Here is a 19,208-nt window from a genome sequence, read left to right as displayed (position 1 = left end):
AGGTGCAGGGTAATACACTCTTTATTTCTACCAAGTTTCAATAGCCCGCGTTTAAACATTTCTGAGATGTCAACAATAAAAGCAAGTATTCAGAGGTAAATTTCGTAACCGAATGTTACCTACGAATACAATTTGACATCATGACAGTATTGTGAAACACCGCCATTCATGCCAATGCCCATATTGGTACATAACGAAGGCCTGTATGTTTGCTATCAAATCATATGTCAATGAAAGTTGCGAATTCACATACATGCCCACAATGCAAAACTGAATACGGCTTAATTGTTGAAAAATATGTACTGAAATAGACGACGGTCTGCTCATTTGAAAGAAAAATCAGATTCAAAGAAGATTAGAAGGGATATATACTTGGATTTGTCAACTGTCATGTGTGCTTCATTTTGAATGTTTACCGACCTTCTGGTTTCTGAGTAATTTGTGTCCAAATTGATTTATTTGAAGGTAACTTTTGACGTTTTCGCTAAGGTTACCTACGAATACCATGGAAAAACGACTGTTCTCATTGTCTCATGATCTAGACAACACAGTGATGGACCCTGGTATAAAGCTAATTGTAGTTGCCCTCAAACGAAAGGCCACAAGAGGCGTGACTGACTCCAAGATGGACTTCACAAGTCTGCAATAACGGTTTTAAGCGATTTGTGTGCAATTAACAAATTAAAGTCACTTTAGTGCCTTTGTTTCTTACTTCAATCCTCTTTCAACCGCTGTGAACCGACATTATTAATACATGATAGGGTCTAAAGTATCAATAAACGCACATAAAGAAAATAATACATTCAAAGTGCTTTGCGATATCCACCAAAAGTCTAATTCTTACCTACAAATACTGAAATGTTACTTACGAATACAGCATAATACATGACATGTGTAATGAAGTGTCCCTACCAATGGAAATTGATTGTCAAAAACTTTAAGCGGTACCCCAGGACACTATTATTACCCATATACGGATTCATTCAACAATTATTTATTATGTAAAATTGCTGATTAACTACTTGTATATCAAAATGAAGTGGTCAAAATCTTGCTAAAAGCATCAAAAATGTTTTGATCTAAGGTAATAGCATTTATTCATTTGGATGTACCATCTGAAAGAGATCTAAAAACTACCATTTTATTAATTCATTACCATAATAGCAAAATTTAAACCTCTAAACTCAATATAGATATTGTTAAATCGCTCATGTTACCTACGAATACCCGGGGTTATTCACCTTTTCATTGTATAAAGCGTTAGGTGTATGCGTATAATTCCTAATATTCTTGAAAACATATATCCTACTCGTTCTTATACAATGTGTAAATTGATCCATACTCATTTGATAAATAAAATACAGAAACTGACCTAAACTTCATTTTCAAAAATAAACTAGCATAAATTGACTAAGATCATATTGATCGCGTTATAAAAATAAAAACAAATATTTTCTGGTTGAGCTAGCATTTTCCTGACACCCTGTGGTCTACATTACACCTAAAAAGCGTTAATGGGAATATTCCATTTGTTTTAGGTTGATTAGTATTGCGATAGTGAAAGCATCCTAGTGGAATTCGTAGGTATCATTGGGTTTTGATATCACATTTACTATCACACGTCCTGGATTTATTTTTCAAGATTAGTAATGGCACTTTTGGTTCCTTTAAGGCCAATATGTCATCAATCAATGGGCAAAAGGAAAAAATTGTGGAGACATTTTTATTTCGGACTTTTATTTTTGGCCCGTGGACACTTTTGGTTGGATTCGACCATATACAGGGTTCAAAAGAAATAACTCCCCCCCCCTAAAATTACAAAACATCAGTCTTTGCATAACTTGACATTTATTTTGTTGATTTGAAAAATTCAAAAAGCTGTGAATAGAGGAATCGTTTTGCAACCCTCCCAAAGTTGTTTCATTTGCAAAAACAATACTTTTGGTCAAAAATAATCACATTTTCTAAAAATGATGCTTTCAAAAAAAGTTGCACTTTACCACATTATGTACAAAACGTTCTCAATATTAATGTTAAGGTTGATTCAATTCTTGTTTTTTATTCCTTCACCTTTCTGTCTCTGATCCTTCGAGGCTCAGGCACCCATGCAACCATCATTCAGTGCAGATTTGTTGAGCTTAATTTTGGCGTAAAATGAGATTTTCTTTGATGTTTTTAATCAGAAGTTGTTTCAAAATGATAAAATCACTAAGAAGGAGAAATGAGCTCTCCACGCATAAAGTTGACCAAAAGGGTGAACATTTTACCTGTATTGGGTCAGTTGATCGCATCTTGCATTTTGATTTAAAATGATGGCTTTCTTGGATAAAGGTGTAAGTGCAGGCCTAGACTATAGTATTATACCAGTATTATTCCGAAAATTTAATAAATGATCACAAGTCACAACAAACAACCGTTAGCTATAAGCTGCTATATAGCTTCATCAATAGGCCTACACAGATCTGCAGTACATGTAGGCCCTATAAGCGATGCGCTGCTTCATCAATATCTGTAAGCAATGCACTACTATGATACATAAACCTAGCTAGAGTTGATAGCAATGCAATACTTTATCAATACACATCTGCATTGCAGTGAGTAGATGTAAGCAAGTGCACTACTTCATCGATACATAGGTCTACAGTATAGTAGATAGCAATGCAATGATACTTATAAATCACAGGCCTATCTGAGCCTTATCTGCAGTAGACGTAACAAATGCACTAGGCTATATACCCATCTGCAGTAGACGTAATCAATGCACATGCACTTCAACATCAATAGGCCTACACATATCTTCACTGAGTAAAGCAACGCACAACTCCATCAATACACATATCTCCAGTAGACATAATGCACTACTTCATCAATACACATCTACAGTAGCTACAGTCTGTCCACTCAGAAGTACAAAGTAAATGAAAAGGGGTATAATCCTTCTTGTCTTCCATGAGCAACCGCGTCATATCGGGTATAATCTTCCTTCCAGGAGCAACCACTGTGTATGATTGACGGCTATTCCATTGCTCGTAATAGGGTAGTGTATTTAGCGGGGCAGTGCTGGGTGCACGCGCGGTTGCACGATGTACTTGGCATGTGGTTGTTGGTGTAGGGGTGTGGGGGTGTGTGTGTTGGGGAGGGGGGTGTTGTCTGAGATGTTAGGGATTATTTAATAATAGTTTTTAATATTGGAAGAACGTTTTAAACTTTAATTTAAGGCATCATATAGGGGCCTACAATGTTATACTATTCTAGATTTTCAATTAGTAACAAAATAATAAAATAGCATTTAAAATTATATTAATAGGCCTATTTAAACTATACAGGAGAGGGTTGTGTTTGGTGGCCATGGGAGTTCAAATATGTTATTTAGGTGGTCACTTTTAGTGTCTAATCTGTAAAATTTTTGAGATTTTGTTCATTTGAGGGCTGAAAAAAATAACCAAATTTTCATGAAATTGAGGGCCATCAAGAAACCAAAATGCACCCCGATTCTGTCGCACATCCCCGTAGTAGGCATTGTAGGGGCAAACTTGCTTTGCTCCCCTGGTTAGCAGAAGCTTGGTACTAAATAATACAATCTTCGATGACTCGGAACCAACAACAAAAAGTGACACAAATCATCACAAATCCAAGGATACACTTTAGCTGAAACGTATCTTGATGATGTTTATTATCTTCACTTGCTATTCTTCTTCTTGTTCTTGTCACAAATACTAATTATGTTGGTTTAGGTAAAGATTAATTGTGTCTTTACCGAGAGCTTCTACACTACAATACATCAAAACCAAGATGACAGCCTCCAGTGCCAAATTCGGCACCAATTTACATGTGATTGATGGGCTGCAGGCTATGTTTAGCTTATACTTCAAGGGCGCCATCACATAAACAAACATGCCATAGGAATGCAATGATTAAGGATGCACAACACTTAAACAAACTTTGATTTTGGTAAATGGCATCAACATTCGGCGCCTAATTGTCTGCTACCAGCAACAATTACTTCTTAAAACATAGTGTTGGTGTGCCATTTACTGACAAAACTGAACCTTTTACAAGAGGTGCCTTTGTGACCCCTTAAACTTCAAAACATCAAACTTGACTGATTTTGAAACATGAATAAAGTTTATGAAATCAAAAACCTTTATCTGATTCACTTGTGTGATAAAAAACTTGTATCAATGCTATGATTCAAAACAAAAAAACATTTCAAAAATTTCAAGTGATTTGATCCAAAAGAAAAAATAAACTGAGTTTTGGACATTTCAAAGTGATTTTAACTTCACATGAAAGAATTATTTAGCTTCATTTTACAAGATAGATGATGCTGCACTCAAGAGATAACTGCCCATGCCAACCAAAATTACTTGAAACAAAACCAAACAAAAGCCCACACAACAGGCAAATGTTGGTGAGATTGGAAAAGCCAACTGAACACATGGGAGATACTATTCAAGTGCAACATGATCACAACATATCAACATGAACACAATAATGTTTAGTTTGTAACTAAAAATGCAGTCTGTTGCTGTCCTTTAGATGAGAGTACATAACTCCTTGCATGCGAATATCTTGTTTGGTACACCTTGTAAATGAGAATACAACTTGATATAATATGACTGCCTGTGCACAACCATAGCAGCCATGAGAAAACACAACTTGATATAATATGACTGCCTGTGCACAACCATAGCAGCCATGGCCCAAATTTGCAAATTCAGTCAATCCAGGTTATAGTCAAAACACCAGATGCTGATAGGATGCATTTACTTGCAAAGTACATGTAGATAGGAATACACAATTACAAACTTGAGTGAAATTATTTCAGACCTCGATCATGCATACCCTTTGATAAATAGCAGAGCAATAATTTCAAGAGAAACCAAATTTGAGCATTATCGAGATTCCAAAATACACGCAGAGAACATTACTTTCAAATGTGTATCCCAAATATGGATTACATGTAGATCACTGTACACAACCAACAAATTGTGCACACATTTGAAGCAGTAGAATACGATGTAGAATCTTGCAAATTAAAACTCCATGGGCCTGTGGTGTACCAAACTTTAAACAAACTTGCTAATGATGCACACTGGTTCCATCGGTACAAATTGCATGCATAGGATTCTTCTTTACAAAATCAAATTCACAGATGTGGTGATGTAGGTGTCAAACATGTTCATTCTTGATCTTGACGATGAGTTGTATACTGAATCTGGCAACTTCACACTAAACGCAGACACGCCGCTGTAGAGATTTAATCACCAGTCTTCACATCTGTAGTACAGATAGGTTCATCCGTCATCACATCTGGTAGATCTCATGATGAATTTGACAGTTTGCATCAGTTGTTCCAAAGTGAAAGCAAGGTGTCAGCTTGCCTTTCATGGCAATTTAACGTAAACTGATGTTTAGTCTTATTTTATATATCAGCTGATCCGTAGCTTAGCCTCCAGACTAAGTGGCAATTTAGCTTAGCTGATACCTTTTGGTTATAACGGTTTCAGTGACTTGTTGTTATAACACTATTAATTCTTTAGTTCTTTACAAGTCCAGGCGTTTCACTGGTTTCAATGTTCGTCGTGGTCTTGCTTCTGGAGTACCTGACACTGATACAGTTTCATTGTTGGTAGCACTGGACGTAGTTTTAGGCTTGGTACTTGGGTTACCCAGTGCTGGTACTGGTGGATGAGCTGAAGTAGAATCTTTCTTCACTCCTATATCTTGATCTGGGACTTCTGATTCCAACAGCAAACACAGTTTATCAATGGGTCTGGTGAGAATGCTTGTCCTAGTTTTCACTCGCACACGTCGAACCAGTCCATCACTTGCTGGGAGAGTTTCAATCACCCTTCCTAGCGGCCAGACGTTTCTGGGTGTAGATTCATTTACAACCATGACGACATCTCCCACCTTGGCATTTCGCTGTGGGTGAATCCACTTTTGTCTTTGTTGTAACTGAGGAAGGTATTCTTTGATCCATCTGCGCCAAAACAGGTCTGCCAGATACTGGACTTGCCTCCACCGACGCTTGGCATACTGACTCAGCTTTCCTGCAGTGGCTGGTGGTAAGATCATGTCACTCTTTAGTTGAAGAAGGTGATTTGGTGTAAGTGGCTCTAAATCAGATACTTCTCCAGGAACATTGGTGAGTGGTCGGCTGTTAACTATGGCTTCTATCTCACACAGTAATGTATGAAGAGAGTCATCTGTTAGTATTTGTTCCTTTATAACAGAGCACATCACTTTCCTGATTGTTCGATTTGACGCTCCCAGATGCCTCCATGGTGACTTCCTGCTGGTGGATTAAAGGTCCACTCAATCTCTCTTTGCAGAAGGTAGTCATGGATTCTGTCTTGATTCCAAGCGGCAATTTCTCGGCGTAACTCTCTTTCTGCCCCTATCAAATTGGTGCCATTGTCAGAGCGGATCTGTTTCACTTGGCCTCTTCTGGACACTAATCGTCAGATGACATTTACGCAGGCATCGGTATCCAAAGACGCTGCCATTTCAATGTGTATGGCTTTGGATGCAAGGCAGACGAACACTACACCATATCGCTTGACTTGACTACGGCCTTGTTTAACTTCTAGTGGACCGAAATAGTCCATTCCAACTCTTGAAAATGGTGGCTCTCCTGGAGTGACTCTGTCTTTGGGAAGATCACTCATCATCTGCTGTTGTACTTTTGCATTCCTCTTTCTGCAGGTGATGCAACTGTTGATAACCTTTCTAGCTGCTGCATTAGCATTTGGTATCCAGTACTTCTTATGCAGGTGAGCCAACATGTGGTTTCTGCCCCCATGTCCAGTTGCTTCATGAACGTCATGTAAAATCAACTTTGCAATGTGGGACTTCTTTGGTATGATTGATGGAAATTTTGTCTTTTCAGGTAGAGCTGACTTAGCCAGTCGACCACCTACTCTGATTACTCCATCTTCTATAAATGGATTAAGTCTGTAGAGAGGACTTGCTTTCTTAATCTTGCTAACTTGTCGCAAGTCGCCTTCTGGCTGACTGTCATTATTTCTCAATTGCAGCTCTTTTAGTGTCTTAATTTCTTCTGGATATTCCTTGGTTTGGACATATACTATTACAGCTCTTTCTGCTTCTTGCATGTCAGCAACATTAAGCAAATCTGTAATGTTGCCATGCTCTTCATTCTCATCATTCTTTTTACCATCATCATCTCCATTATCAACTCTATCATCAACTCTATCATCATCTCTATCATGACAGATCTTACGGAGATATTTCTTGACTCTGAGGATCCATGCAACACAACGACAAAGTTGATACCATGAGGAGAATCGTAAGTAGTTTCTCCATTGTATCTGTTGCTTCTTCTGTCAACGCTGTGTTGACTACTAATTTCTTTTTAACCTCTGGATCATCAGCTAGCTCTTCAGCGCTGTTTCCAATGGTAGTCTTTGGCCACTGGTTTTCTGCTTTGTGTAAGAAGTCTGGACCATCAGTCCACCTTCTATTCTTGAGGAAGCAATCAACGGCTAAGCCCCTTGAGCAGTCGTCTGCAGGGTTTGAGCTGGTTCCTACATACTTCCATTGGTGTGGCTGGGAGCCATCTCTAATCAGTGCGACTCGATTAGCCACAAAGGTGTGGAATCTGGCGGTGTCATTGTTAATATACTTGATCACGGTCTGACTATCAGTCCAGAAGTATGTGCTTTCGACCTTCAACTGTAGTTCCTTTTGCAACATGTTGTTGACCTTTACTGCCATTGCAGCTGCAGTTAACTCTAGGCGAGGTATAGTTATGATCTTCAAAGGAGCAACTCTTGCCTTGGCTGTCAGGAGAGTAAGATGCACTTGACCACTCTCATTAACAGAATCGTAAGTAACTCACTGAACCATACCCTTCTGACTTGCATCACAGAAGTGGTGCATCTGGACTTCACTTTCTTCAAAGTCCTTGGGCTTGAAACATCTTTCGATGGTGAAATCTGACAGTTTCGGTACTTCATCAAGCCATCTTTCCCAACGGGTCAGTAGCTCGCTAGGAATAGACTCATCCCAACCAAGCTGCAGCTTGCTTAAGTTCTGCAATATTTGTTTTGCTGGCAGGATTGCTGGAGCAACAAATCCTAGCGGGTCATAGATGGAGCCTACAGTTGCTCGGATGCCTCTTCTGGTAGGAGGTCTTTCTTTTACTATAATATGGAAGCCGAACCTGTCGGTTTGTGGTGACCATAGCAACCCCAGCACCTTTTCTGATGGTAACTCTTCATTCTTCAAATCTAGTGTCTTTGTAGTCTCAGCTCTATCGTCTTCAGGAACTGACTGCAACACTTCTCTTGAGTTACTCAACCACTTGGTCAACTTGAAACCACCATCCTTACACAAATTGGTGAGATCACTGACGAGTTGAATAGCTTTGCTTTCACTTTCGATAGATTTGAGGTAGTCATCGACATAGAAGTTGGACAGCACCGTGTTGCATACTTCTTCGCTGTATTTCTCCTTACCATCATCAGCGGTCTTTCTCAGTGCGAAATTCAAGCACATGAAGGTGACGGTTGCGCGCCGAACAAGTGCACATTCATCCTATATTCCTTCAGAGGCAGACTCAGGTCACCGTGAGGGCCACCATAGAAATCTTACTAAGTCTCTGTCTGATTCTGGTACACACACTTGATGGTACATTGCTTTTATATCTGCTACAACTCCAACAGGGTGCTCTCTAAACCTCGTCAACACACCTACCAAGTTGCTTGTCAAGTCGGGTCCTTTTAGTAATTGTGAGTTTAAAGACTGGCCCATGTACTTCGCCGCACAATCAAATACAACTCGTAGCTTGCCCTTGGTGGGGTGAAACACCCCATGGTGGGGGACGTACCACACCTTGCCATCCTTTCTATTGCATGCATCTTTGGGCACTTCTTCTGCATAATCATTTTTTAAACATATCATTCATGAATGCAGTGTATTGGTCGTTGAAAACCGAGTCCCTTTCTAACTTCCTCTTCAGATGGCATGCTCGCAATTCGGCTTGATGTATATTGTTCGGCAATTTCATGTCATCATCTTTGAGCGGAAACCTACTTGGTAGTGCCCATCTACATACTTGATTGATGCTTCTACTTTGTTTAGGAATTGTCCTTCACTCACGCTTCTCTCTGGTTTATCGTCAATGATTCGCTCATTGAACTCAGCATTGTAGAGTTTCTCTAATTGCTGGTCAATAGTGTCATGTGCCTTAATTCTGTGGATGACTGATGTCCTTTTGTGTTCTTTATTTTGACACCATACACTGTCCATCCGAGTCTAGTTTGGCAGGCTTAAAGGTCCTTCACCTTGGCTATTTACTACATGTATTGGCTCAAATGCTTTAGGTACATTATTTCCTATGAGGAGACCAATATGGCATTGAGATTCATCATTTAATCTTCCTAGCTTAACTTCTTCCATATAAGGAATTGCATCAATATCATCCTGGTTGATGATGTCAGCCAAGTCACCAGGGATCTTATCTTGTGTGTATGCCTTTGGAAGAGAGATGATATTATTTCTGTTCATGTCAGAAACTTCTAAATCTTGGATGATTTCACTGTCCACTATGATATCATCTGTTATGGTTTCAATTTCCAACTTGGTTTTCTTGCCCTTAACATGTAGTTCCCTTTGCAGCCTTTCAGAAAAGAATACAGCATCACTGCCGTTGTCAAGGTAGGCGTAAGTTTCTACAGACATTCTGGAAACTCTTGAGTAGACTATGACTGGTATTATTGTGGGATATGATTCACTTGATTTAACTCCGGCGCCTGTAAGCCCACATGTCTGATTAGCAACTTCATCAGACTTCTGTGTCTCTTCCTGTTTCACATGTAGCACTGTTGGATGGCGCTTTTTACATGTCTTGCAGGTAAGCTTGTATTTGCAGATTTTACTGTAATGTGTTGCTTTCTTTAGGCAGCCAAAACAAACTCCCAACTCTCTTAGATACTGCAACCGGTCATTTATAGGCTTTTCCTTCAATTTGTTACACATTTCCAAAGTGTGATCTTTACCCTTGCAATATGTACACGGCTTGTCGGCTCCTGGGCTACTTGACGCACACATTTGGCCTGGCTCCTGGACTATATGACATTACATTTGGTCTGGCTCCTGGACTATTTGATGTCACACTTGCCGACACAGCTTCTGTGTTTGTTGCTAGATTTCTTCTAGCTTTATAAGTCTGATAGTTTGGGTTTTTTACCCTTTCTTCCTTCTTAGTACTATCTTCCTTCTCCGTCACACTTCTACCGTAGGCAGCATTAGTTGCGATTCTAGCCTGTTTTTCTAAGAAGGAGGTGAAGTCTTCAAATGTTACCACTTTGTTTCTTTCTTCTTCTACATAATCTACTTGTCTCCTCCATCTGTCTCTCATACTATATGGTAACTTCATCATCAACATTCTAATGTTTGCTGTACTTTGCAACTCATTAGTATAGCCCAGGCTGGTCATGGTATTTTTGCATTCTAACAAAAATAATGACAAATCTTGTAGCCCTGAACTATCACCTTTCACATTCGGCCACTGCCTCATCTTTGCTAAGTAAGCCTCTGCAATCTTGTGCTTATTACCATATTTCCTTTCCAGCAACCTTTTGCTTCCAGGTAACCAACCTCATCATCCATGTGAATACAACTTTTCACCAAACTGTTGGCTTCACCTCTTGTGTACTGTTCAAGATAGTACAGACGGTCTCTATTGCTTTTGCTCTTATTTTCGATTATGAATTCAAGGCTCTTATAAAAGTAATATACAGAAGCGGGTCTCCGTAAATGCCTGAAGGTGCGTTTTGGTAGACTTGCTTGTTTATGTTGCTCTACCAGCAGCCTTGTCAAGTTGTCTTGGTTATGTGCCAAATTTTCTATGTTACTGGTCATGCCGGTATCTTCTTCTTTAACTTCTGTTGGCTCGCTTGTTACATGTTGCCGTGGCAACATGACTTGTTTTTTCTTCACATCAGGCTCTGGTGACAAAGTTACTCTATGACCGTACATTACTGATGAAGGCCCTTCATGTTCATACTGTTCACTGTACTGTTCTTGACCATACTGTTCATCAATATTTTCATATTTAGTGGCAGACAAATAATGTGGGGGTATTCTGTCCCCTGTACTCTCTGATTCCTCAGGTGCTGCTGCAGGAAACAAGACTTCACTTGGTGGTGGAAAGTTGACTTGCATAACTTGACTGGTTGTTAACCTGCTTCTTGGTTGAACTTGTTGACCTAAATCAGTATGTACTTTACCATCAGTAGTCATGCCCACTGCTGGCTGCTCTTTTGCAGGTCCCAACTCCACATGTGTGTATTTTGGTCTTGCCCTGGATTTAGACCTACAGCACCAATTGTATCATGTTTAGCTAGGAACTTGCCATCAATTTCTTGACCTTCTCTAGTGTTGTGGTTCAACCACTGCCTCACTGATGTGTTTGTATCTGGTTGAGCTTCTGTGAGGTCATCAAGCACCGATTTTGGTCTACTTCTTAAGCTCTGGGATTTATGTTCATAATCCTCCAATACATCTATTTTGGCTTGCTCTATGTTTATTTCAGTCTTCATTTCCAACCACTCTCTTTGTTGTTGCAAGTCCCTTGCCCTGGCTTGGATATTAAATTCCTCACTTTCTAGAGCTTGTTTTTCCTTCAATGCTTTGGCACGACATTCTAGCTCTACCTTTCGAGTTGCAGCTTGCAATAAAGCATATTCTGTACTTTTAGATAATGCATCACTTTTATAAGATCTTCTGCTTCTTAATTCGAACCGCTTTTATGACTCGACATGATGTTTTCGATAGTACCGAAACGAATTAATTAATCTAAACGACGCCGATGCAAGCAACGAAGCGCAAATATTTTTCTAAAGTGAACAACGGTTCACTAATTTATGTGAGAAACTATACGTAGGACCTGTGTAAAGTGTGCTTTGTGAGGCTACATGTGTCAAAACCTAAAATAAATACGAATGTCAGTATACACGAAACTTCGCTTGAATGCAGGCCCTACGTTGCTTACCGACGGTGGGAGAAAGCTCGATCCACTCGTTTATCGTGCACCGACAGGCGGGAGTAAGCTCTTTGCGCCCGCTTATTGATAACAAAATACCACAAAACTCTTTTTAGGTAGAAGTCCTGAGTCAGTGTTGTATGATTCTATGAGTTATTCCTGCATGCACTAGCTGTGCAACTGCAAGATTACTAATGTCAGTATTAGAGGCGCATATGCAGGCACTTTACTACCAAACTTTATTTGAATTGTCGTAGTTTACTCGCTGGAGTAAACTTGTTACCCCTTAATTAGATATTTATTAAAATACCACAAAGCTATTTTTCAGTAGTAGTCCCGTGTCAGTTTGTGCTTTTGTTGTCGTAGTTTACTCGTGGGAGTGTTAGAAATGTACATACAGGCAGCTACTACTGATATCTTTATTTTGATTTCTACGATTCGGATTCATAGGCCTCAATAACTTCTTTGAAGTTCTAATCCTTAAGCTTCTACCAAATGTGCATTTATCTACATGCACACCCATTAATATTTGCTATATTCAGTGACGTCTGACATGACTGGAGGCTGTGGTGACTGTCTGTGCCAATGCAATGTTTATGTTTACACTGCTGACACGACCTTAAGCTTTTAGCTATTTTTAGGTAAGCTTACAAACAGACGCTCAACTGAACCTTTATTTGGTAACTATTTACCAACTATAGCATCTTCATACAGATAATTAATCTTTACAAATGTAGGGGCAAACTTGCTTTGCTCCCCTGGTTAGCAGAAGCTTGGTACTAAATAATACAATCTTCGATGACTCGGAACCAACAACAAAAAGTGACACAAATCATCACAAATCCAAGGATACACTTTAGCTGAAACGTATCTTGATGATGTTTATTATCTTCACTTGCTATTCTTCTTCTTGTTCTTGTCACAAATACTAATTATGTTGGTTTAGGTAAAGATTAATTGTGTCTTTACCGAGAGCTTCTACACTACAATACATCAAAAACCAAGATGACAGCCTCCAGTGCCAAATTCGGCACCAATTTACATGTGATTGATGGGCTGCAGGCTATGTTTAGCTTATACTTCAAGGGCGCTCATCACATAAACAAACATGCCATAGGAATGCAATGATTAAGGATGCACAACACTTAAACAAACTTTGATTTTGGTAAATGGCATCAACAGGCATACCCTCCTTTCCACCCCCCCCCCCTCCGTTGCCCTAAACTATACGTGTATAATGTAACCGCCACGAGTATTTACCTGTAGGCAAGCTCACCCCTACAGTCGAAATAGTTCTAGCCCAGATAGCTTTTAACTCACGCCTATTAGGCCGTGTAAAATTAATATTTTGGTTCTCGTCCCCTCCCTCCTCAATTTCTGGGGTTTGTCAGATTTTTTTTTTTTTTAGATTTTTCAATTTTTTAGACTTTGGAATGATTTATGAAATCTTCATACATATAAATAAGTTTATTAGAGAACAAGCATCACTTCCAAGTCTTTTGTGGTACTCTAGGGGTTTATCCTCAGAATCTCACATTTGAAAAAAAAAAAGGGCCTCATCTTTTCCTCGAGCACTGTTGGAGAAGACCGAAAACTACTGACAATGCTAATTTTACATTGAAAAAAAAAAAAAAAAAAACACCTGCTCCCTCATCAATTCATGAAAATCCTCTGGACGAGAACCAAAACATTAATTTTATACGGCCTTAATAACGTACTTTCATCAAGCGATGGCGCTATAAGGTTTACCACGGAAGCTGTTTGGTTTACCCAGGCTAGCGACACTCCGGCACTTATTGGAAGACACGAAGTACAGCAGACAGGTACATGTACAATGTGATTTTCTCATTTATAATTAGGATTACGTCATTGCCAGAATGCCAGAGCTTGTTTCATTTGTTCATTAGAATGATTGACAGCGGTGGGCGGACTTATACTCTAAAAATGTGATTCTCTAATAAATTATAGGTCACTAGGTCAATTCGGACCGTCTCTTCCTCAGATCTCTATGTAGGACTCTATGGTATCTTCTCATTACACGTTCGTAGTAAGACTTGGTCGGCGACGACGCCTGTCTTCAACCGCTGTATAGCACGGTATAGGCAGTTTGCAGAGAGTGTCGCTTCTCTATCTTTATTTTCTCTGGTTTACCGTGGAAGAAGATTATACCCTATATGAAGTAAAATAGACCTCGGAAACGGGAGGTATGAGAATAATTATTTCAGCGCAATGCTTCTTAAGTTGGCGCGCCAACTGCTGCGCGATTTGTACTTGCCGAGCGCATCACGCTTTTTACGTGTTGCGTCGCGTTCGCGTGTGACGCAAAGCATCGTCTCCCGATGCCACAAATTTGGTTTGTACTTCTATGTGGACAGACTATAGCAACCACTTCATCAATAGGCCTACACGAATCCACAGTGTGGGACACCCCGGGGGGACACCTTAAACTTGTTGGCACGATTTGATAAACCGTCACACACACACACCTACCGTGACAATTTCCAGGTGTAATAGCGCCATCTATCCCATTCTCTATCCCACCCAATTCTACGGTAATTTACGCCCAAAATGTCGATTATGTTTGGTTTGGCGATTCGGTTTTGTTGATGTTGACATTCAGCATCTCGCGACTCGCATCTGTCATGCTGATGCTGTGATCGAGTGAGGAGCAAAACTGTCGAAAACCTCAGGAAAGAAAATGGGTAAACTCAAAGCAGAAGGCGACAACAAAAACATCTACACTCTTGTAGAAGGGGATGATGTAAGTATGATTATTATGCTCTCTCTTTTGTAAGAAAATTCGACAATACTCGGTCGCGGGCCGGGGTCAAAACAGAAACTGGCCGAGATTTTTTCAGTTTTATACATTACTTACATTCATGCATTGCATGTATCCAGATTCTCATTCACGGATACCATCGCGGCAGATTACCTTAGCGGCTACACCTGGTGTAACCCTGAAGCTACAAAAGGAGTACACCCATCGAATGTGTGTCATCAGCCATCAGATCAACAAACCATCCCTTGGCCCATTCGGGCATATGGACATGGTGTACTACTTCAGAAATTCAAATGCACTTCGCCTACACGCAATTTCGCCTACACGCCATTTCGCCTACTACGTGCCATCTCGCTCCCTAGCTATTGCGGCAATGCAACGCAATGCCAATGGCATTGTGGATGTACCGGGTATACGATCGATGCACACAGGATGTGTGTGTGTATTCAGACCGTACATGTACTATCAATGATGTATTCTTTAAATCGCCCCCATTGAATGGACCAGAATATAGTAACCACGTCCTGTTGTAGTCTTGAGAAGGAATGCTGGACGGTTCGCACCCTTTCAATTTCGGACCCGTGCACTTTCGCCCTTCTTTCTATTTTTCGCACCTGCACTTTCGCCTCCCTTTTATACCGCTGGTATTGTGCTGCTGTCAAGCTGTTGATTGATGCACGATCGATTGCTTGAACTCCGGCGATGCGGCGTAGTATGTTTATAGTACTGGGCGTCGGGCATGCACTTATTAAGTCATGATAAACCGGGAAGGATGGAAAGAAAGGATATTTTAAAACAAAATAGAGGAACGATTTTTTTCTCAGAATATATTACAGGCCAGATATTTTAGCAGCAGGCTTACCCAAAATAATGAAATAATTAGAATTCAGTGATAAAAATAGTAATAATAATAAAAAGGAATAATAATAAATTTATATTTAATTATTAATTATAATATGTATCAAAACAGGGAAAATGTGTTCCAACTGACGACCAAAGGATGGATCCAAAAGGATACAAGTGTCAACAAGCAATGGATAAAATTTAAAAACAATGAAAGTATGACACAACATCCAATGGGGAGTAACACAAAACATAATGAGTATAAACAAAGTTAATTTAATAATATAATATGATGATAATTAATAATATGATAATAATAATAATAATAACAACAATGATAAGGCCAAGTAAAAATAAAACATGTTTCACGTCCGGTTTTCGAAAAAAGGAGGAAGAGGGGCTTTTTATTTTCTATTTTTATCGCAAAATTGGTGTAAATACCCATACTTAGAGCTGTTTTAGCGCATAATCCGTGTATACAATAATGCCTGGAAAAAGGAGGAGGCCCTTTTTATTTGTTGTTCTGAGAGTTACACCCCTCTAATGATCACAAACCCTTCCTAAAATGTTTCTTGTATCTTAACAAGGCTATAGAAAGCATCCCAACTTCTTAGATATATTTTTTGAAAAGTTATAACTGAATTTCAAAAAATAAAAATTTATTTGAGAAAACCTCAAAAAAGGAAGCGGGAGGGGACGTGAAACATGTTTATTTTTTTATTTGGCCTAATAATATAAACAAAGTTAATTTAAAAATATAATATGATGATAATAATAATATGATAATAATAATAATATTAATAATAACAATGATAATAAGGGGCTGTGCAATAATTATTTCCCGATTTCTGAACGGCCCGCCAAAAATCGCTCGCCCCCCCCCCCCCCGGCCTGCCAAAAATCGCTTGCCCTCCCCTCGGCCCGCCAAAAAATCTCCCCCCCCCTTACACATGCCAAATTTTTGGGATCCCAATTTTCAATTTGCATATTAAAGCGTTTCCGTACTGTTTTCCTAAGCATTTTTAGAGCGTTTTATTTAAAAGGCGCCACATGAATGTGTGCCAAAAATCACTTGGCCCCCCCTTCTCGGCTGGCCAAAAATTGCTTGCCTCCCCTTTCGCTCACAACAATTTCTTGCCCCCAATTTTACCCTCCCCAGAGCTCAAAATTATTGCACAGCCCTTATAATAACAATGATGATAATAATAATAACAGTAATAATAACAATAATAGTTATAATAATAAATTGAATATAGCGTTGCTGTGTTTAGTTGCAATTCATAATATTTGTAGCTAAGTTCCAAAATAATTACTTTAATGTGTAAGTGTAAGAAAGAAAAAAAAACTAAATACAAAGAAATTAAGATGAACTGAACAAACTTTTAATTGATAGAAATAAATTATTATGTGCAGCAACATCCAAAAACAAGACATGTTTCAAAAGACAAAGCAGCTTTCTTGATAAAAAGAAAAAAAAAAAAAGGCACTATGAAAAAAGAAAGTCTTCCCCTTTACACGATCTTCTTTATTAATATCTAAGAAATAGATGCTATTACATTATTGACATCTTCGAGTTCAAACATCCTGCCTTAAAATTGTCGGCATAAAGTATTTAGCGGATTAAGATACCACGTAAGATATGCAATGGTGTTAATAAAGCATCGTCATAATGAGTCTGTGATTGACAGGCCGGTAAACAAAATGAACCATGAACATATAAATGTCAATCAGTTACAATGCAGAATTGATAGCATTTTTCCACAAAAATTGTTTATTTACTTATGTTATTTATTAAAACCATATTTATACAGGGTTACCCTTCATTACAGGGGCCCTGTGTCATGAAAACAATATAGGCCGACATAACAATTTGTAGAATTATACATGGGCCCTATATATGTAAGAATTTTTTAAAAACATAAACATCAAAAAATCATACATCAAATATATCAAAATTCATTAAAAGTATTTACATTTCTTTGTTTTATACAATTTACGTAACACTTGTAGAAATATATATTAAATTAATTAAGAACACAGACAAAATACATCATTCATTAAAAGACATAAAAGTTAAAACATTTGGTTCATTATTTACATTTCTCATTAAAACGAACAGAAAACTTTCCTGATTAATAATAATTTATATTTGGCAAAGAATATGGATGCAATTGTAATATTTCTCAATGTGCAATCGTAACATATTGTTCGTAAATAAATATCTTTCTATGCATGTATTTCTTGACAAGTTTATACCGGCACGCGGCCGCGGCGCCCGGGGGCTTGTCAAGCAATCGATCGTACGTCACTTAGGTCACTAGGCATATGGCACTTTTGCGTGTCTGTTTACGGTACCATTGATTGAACCTACACCATACCCGGCGCTTTCCCGTAAGTCATTATTTACATAATGGGTTGAAGAAGTCACACCTCATGTACACAGTCACGCGGCAGTGTACGGTGGCCCGGAGACTTGTCAAGCAATCGATCCGGTACGGGTATGTTCTGGGACGAATATACATTGTATGCGTGCTACTGCCTAGTCACCGTAGGCTAGTACCATTGCATTGATTGAACCCATGTCACGCCCGGCGCTTTCGCGTACTAGTGGCAGCTAATACTCGCGGTGAAGAAAGGTGGCGAAAGTCAGCACAGCATTATCGCAAAGCTGCTGTCAGGCGTTTGTTTTGCTTGTGCGCATTTGTCTTTGAGAAATTTGCTAAATATTTTTTTCCCATTAGTTTCATGTCAAATAAAAGAAGATCAATTCGGCAACATAAAGATGGGATAAAATTATGAATTATAAGCCATCACATTTTTGGCCATATCAATATTAGGCCCTATATAAATTTTATAGGCTTTAAATAATTTAACACTAAAATATATAGCTATTAATAAAGTACTAATAAGGTAACATAATAATAATAATAATAATAATAATAAATAGGCCTAAAATAAAATAAAATAAAATAGAAATAAAATAAAATAGGCCTAAGTAAAATAAAATAATAAATCAAAAACATAATGAATACCAATCTTCAGTGTTGTAATAATATAAGCCTATTAAATTCAATCGAACCGGAGAGTCCATCAACATCCCGGGTAAACATACTATTTGCTTTAACACGCTGGACTCAGTACCGGTACTGCAAACACAGACAATCAACACTAAACAGTCAACCAATACTATACACATACAACACCCCACTGTACCGCCGGGAGTTGAAGCGATCGATCGTGCATCATCAATCAACAGCAGCATCAGCAGCACATTACCCGCGGTTTAAAAAGGGGGCGAAAGTGCACGGGTGCGAAATTGAAAGGGGGCGAAAGTGCACGGGTCCGAAATTGAAAGGGTGCGAACCGTCCTGTTTCCTTGAGAATAACCTGGTGTCGATAGGTGATGATTGTTTTTAATGATGGTGCTGTGGTGATTTGAAGTTGAGAAGTATAGTTGTATTTCCCCCTCACCTAATTTAGCTATAGCGGCAATTAGAATAGTAGCTCAGTATTGTGTGTCCGAAATAAAGGAAAGTATAGTGCATCAAAATTAGGCCTACGTTTACGGTA

The 19,208-nt window shown here is 38.8% G+C and overlaps 4 protein-coding genes across 5 annotated transcripts in view; 1 reads left to right on the top strand and 3 right to left on the bottom strand.

Annotated features, from left to right (window-relative positions):
- Window positions 1-6,467: 6,467 nt before the first annotated feature.
- Window positions 6,468-7,121, bottom strand: LOC140140593 (uncharacterized). Its single transcript, XM_072162349.1, has one exon. It carries the CDS (start codon window positions 7,119-7,121, stop codon window positions 6,468-6,470), a length of 654 nt encoding a protein of 217 aa, XP_072018450.1.
- Window positions 7,122-7,245: 124 nt separating this feature from the next.
- On the bottom strand, window positions 7,246-7,743 carry LOC140140592 (uncharacterized). The gene has a single exon (XM_072162348.1). It carries the CDS (start codon window positions 7,741-7,743, stop codon window positions 7,246-7,248), a length of 498 nt encoding a protein of 165 aa, XP_072018449.1.
- Window positions 7,744-7,863: 120 nt separating this feature from the next.
- Window positions 7,864-8,526, bottom strand: LOC140140591 (uncharacterized). The gene has a single exon (XM_072162347.1). It carries the CDS (start codon window positions 8,524-8,526, stop codon window positions 7,864-7,866), a length of 663 nt encoding a protein of 220 aa, XP_072018448.1.
- A 6,119-nt stretch (window positions 8,527-14,645) lies between these two features.
- LOC140141296 (uncharacterized) overlaps window positions 14,646-19,208 on the top strand; it is a 62,361-nt gene continuing 57,798 nt past the window's right edge. For both annotated transcript variants that reach the window (XR_011857392.1, XM_072163122.1), the window contains exon 1: window positions 14,646-14,777. Coding sequence is in view for 1 of the 2 variants with exons in the window: in XM_072163122.1 (XP_072019223.1) it covers window positions 14,715-14,777 (63 nt within the window). In the remaining variant the exon portion in view is untranslated. The remainder of the gene's footprint in view (window positions 14,778-19,208) is intronic.

Source organism: Amphiura filiformis, chromosome 19, assembly GCF_039555335.1.
Source record: "Amphiura filiformis chromosome 19, Afil_fr2py, whole genome shotgun sequence".
NCBI lineage: Eukaryota > Metazoa > Echinodermata > Ophiuroidea > Amphilepidida > Amphiuridae > Amphiura > Amphiura filiformis.
Note: the sequence above shows the minus strand (reverse complement) of the source record. Positions and strands in the feature narration are given on the sequence as shown.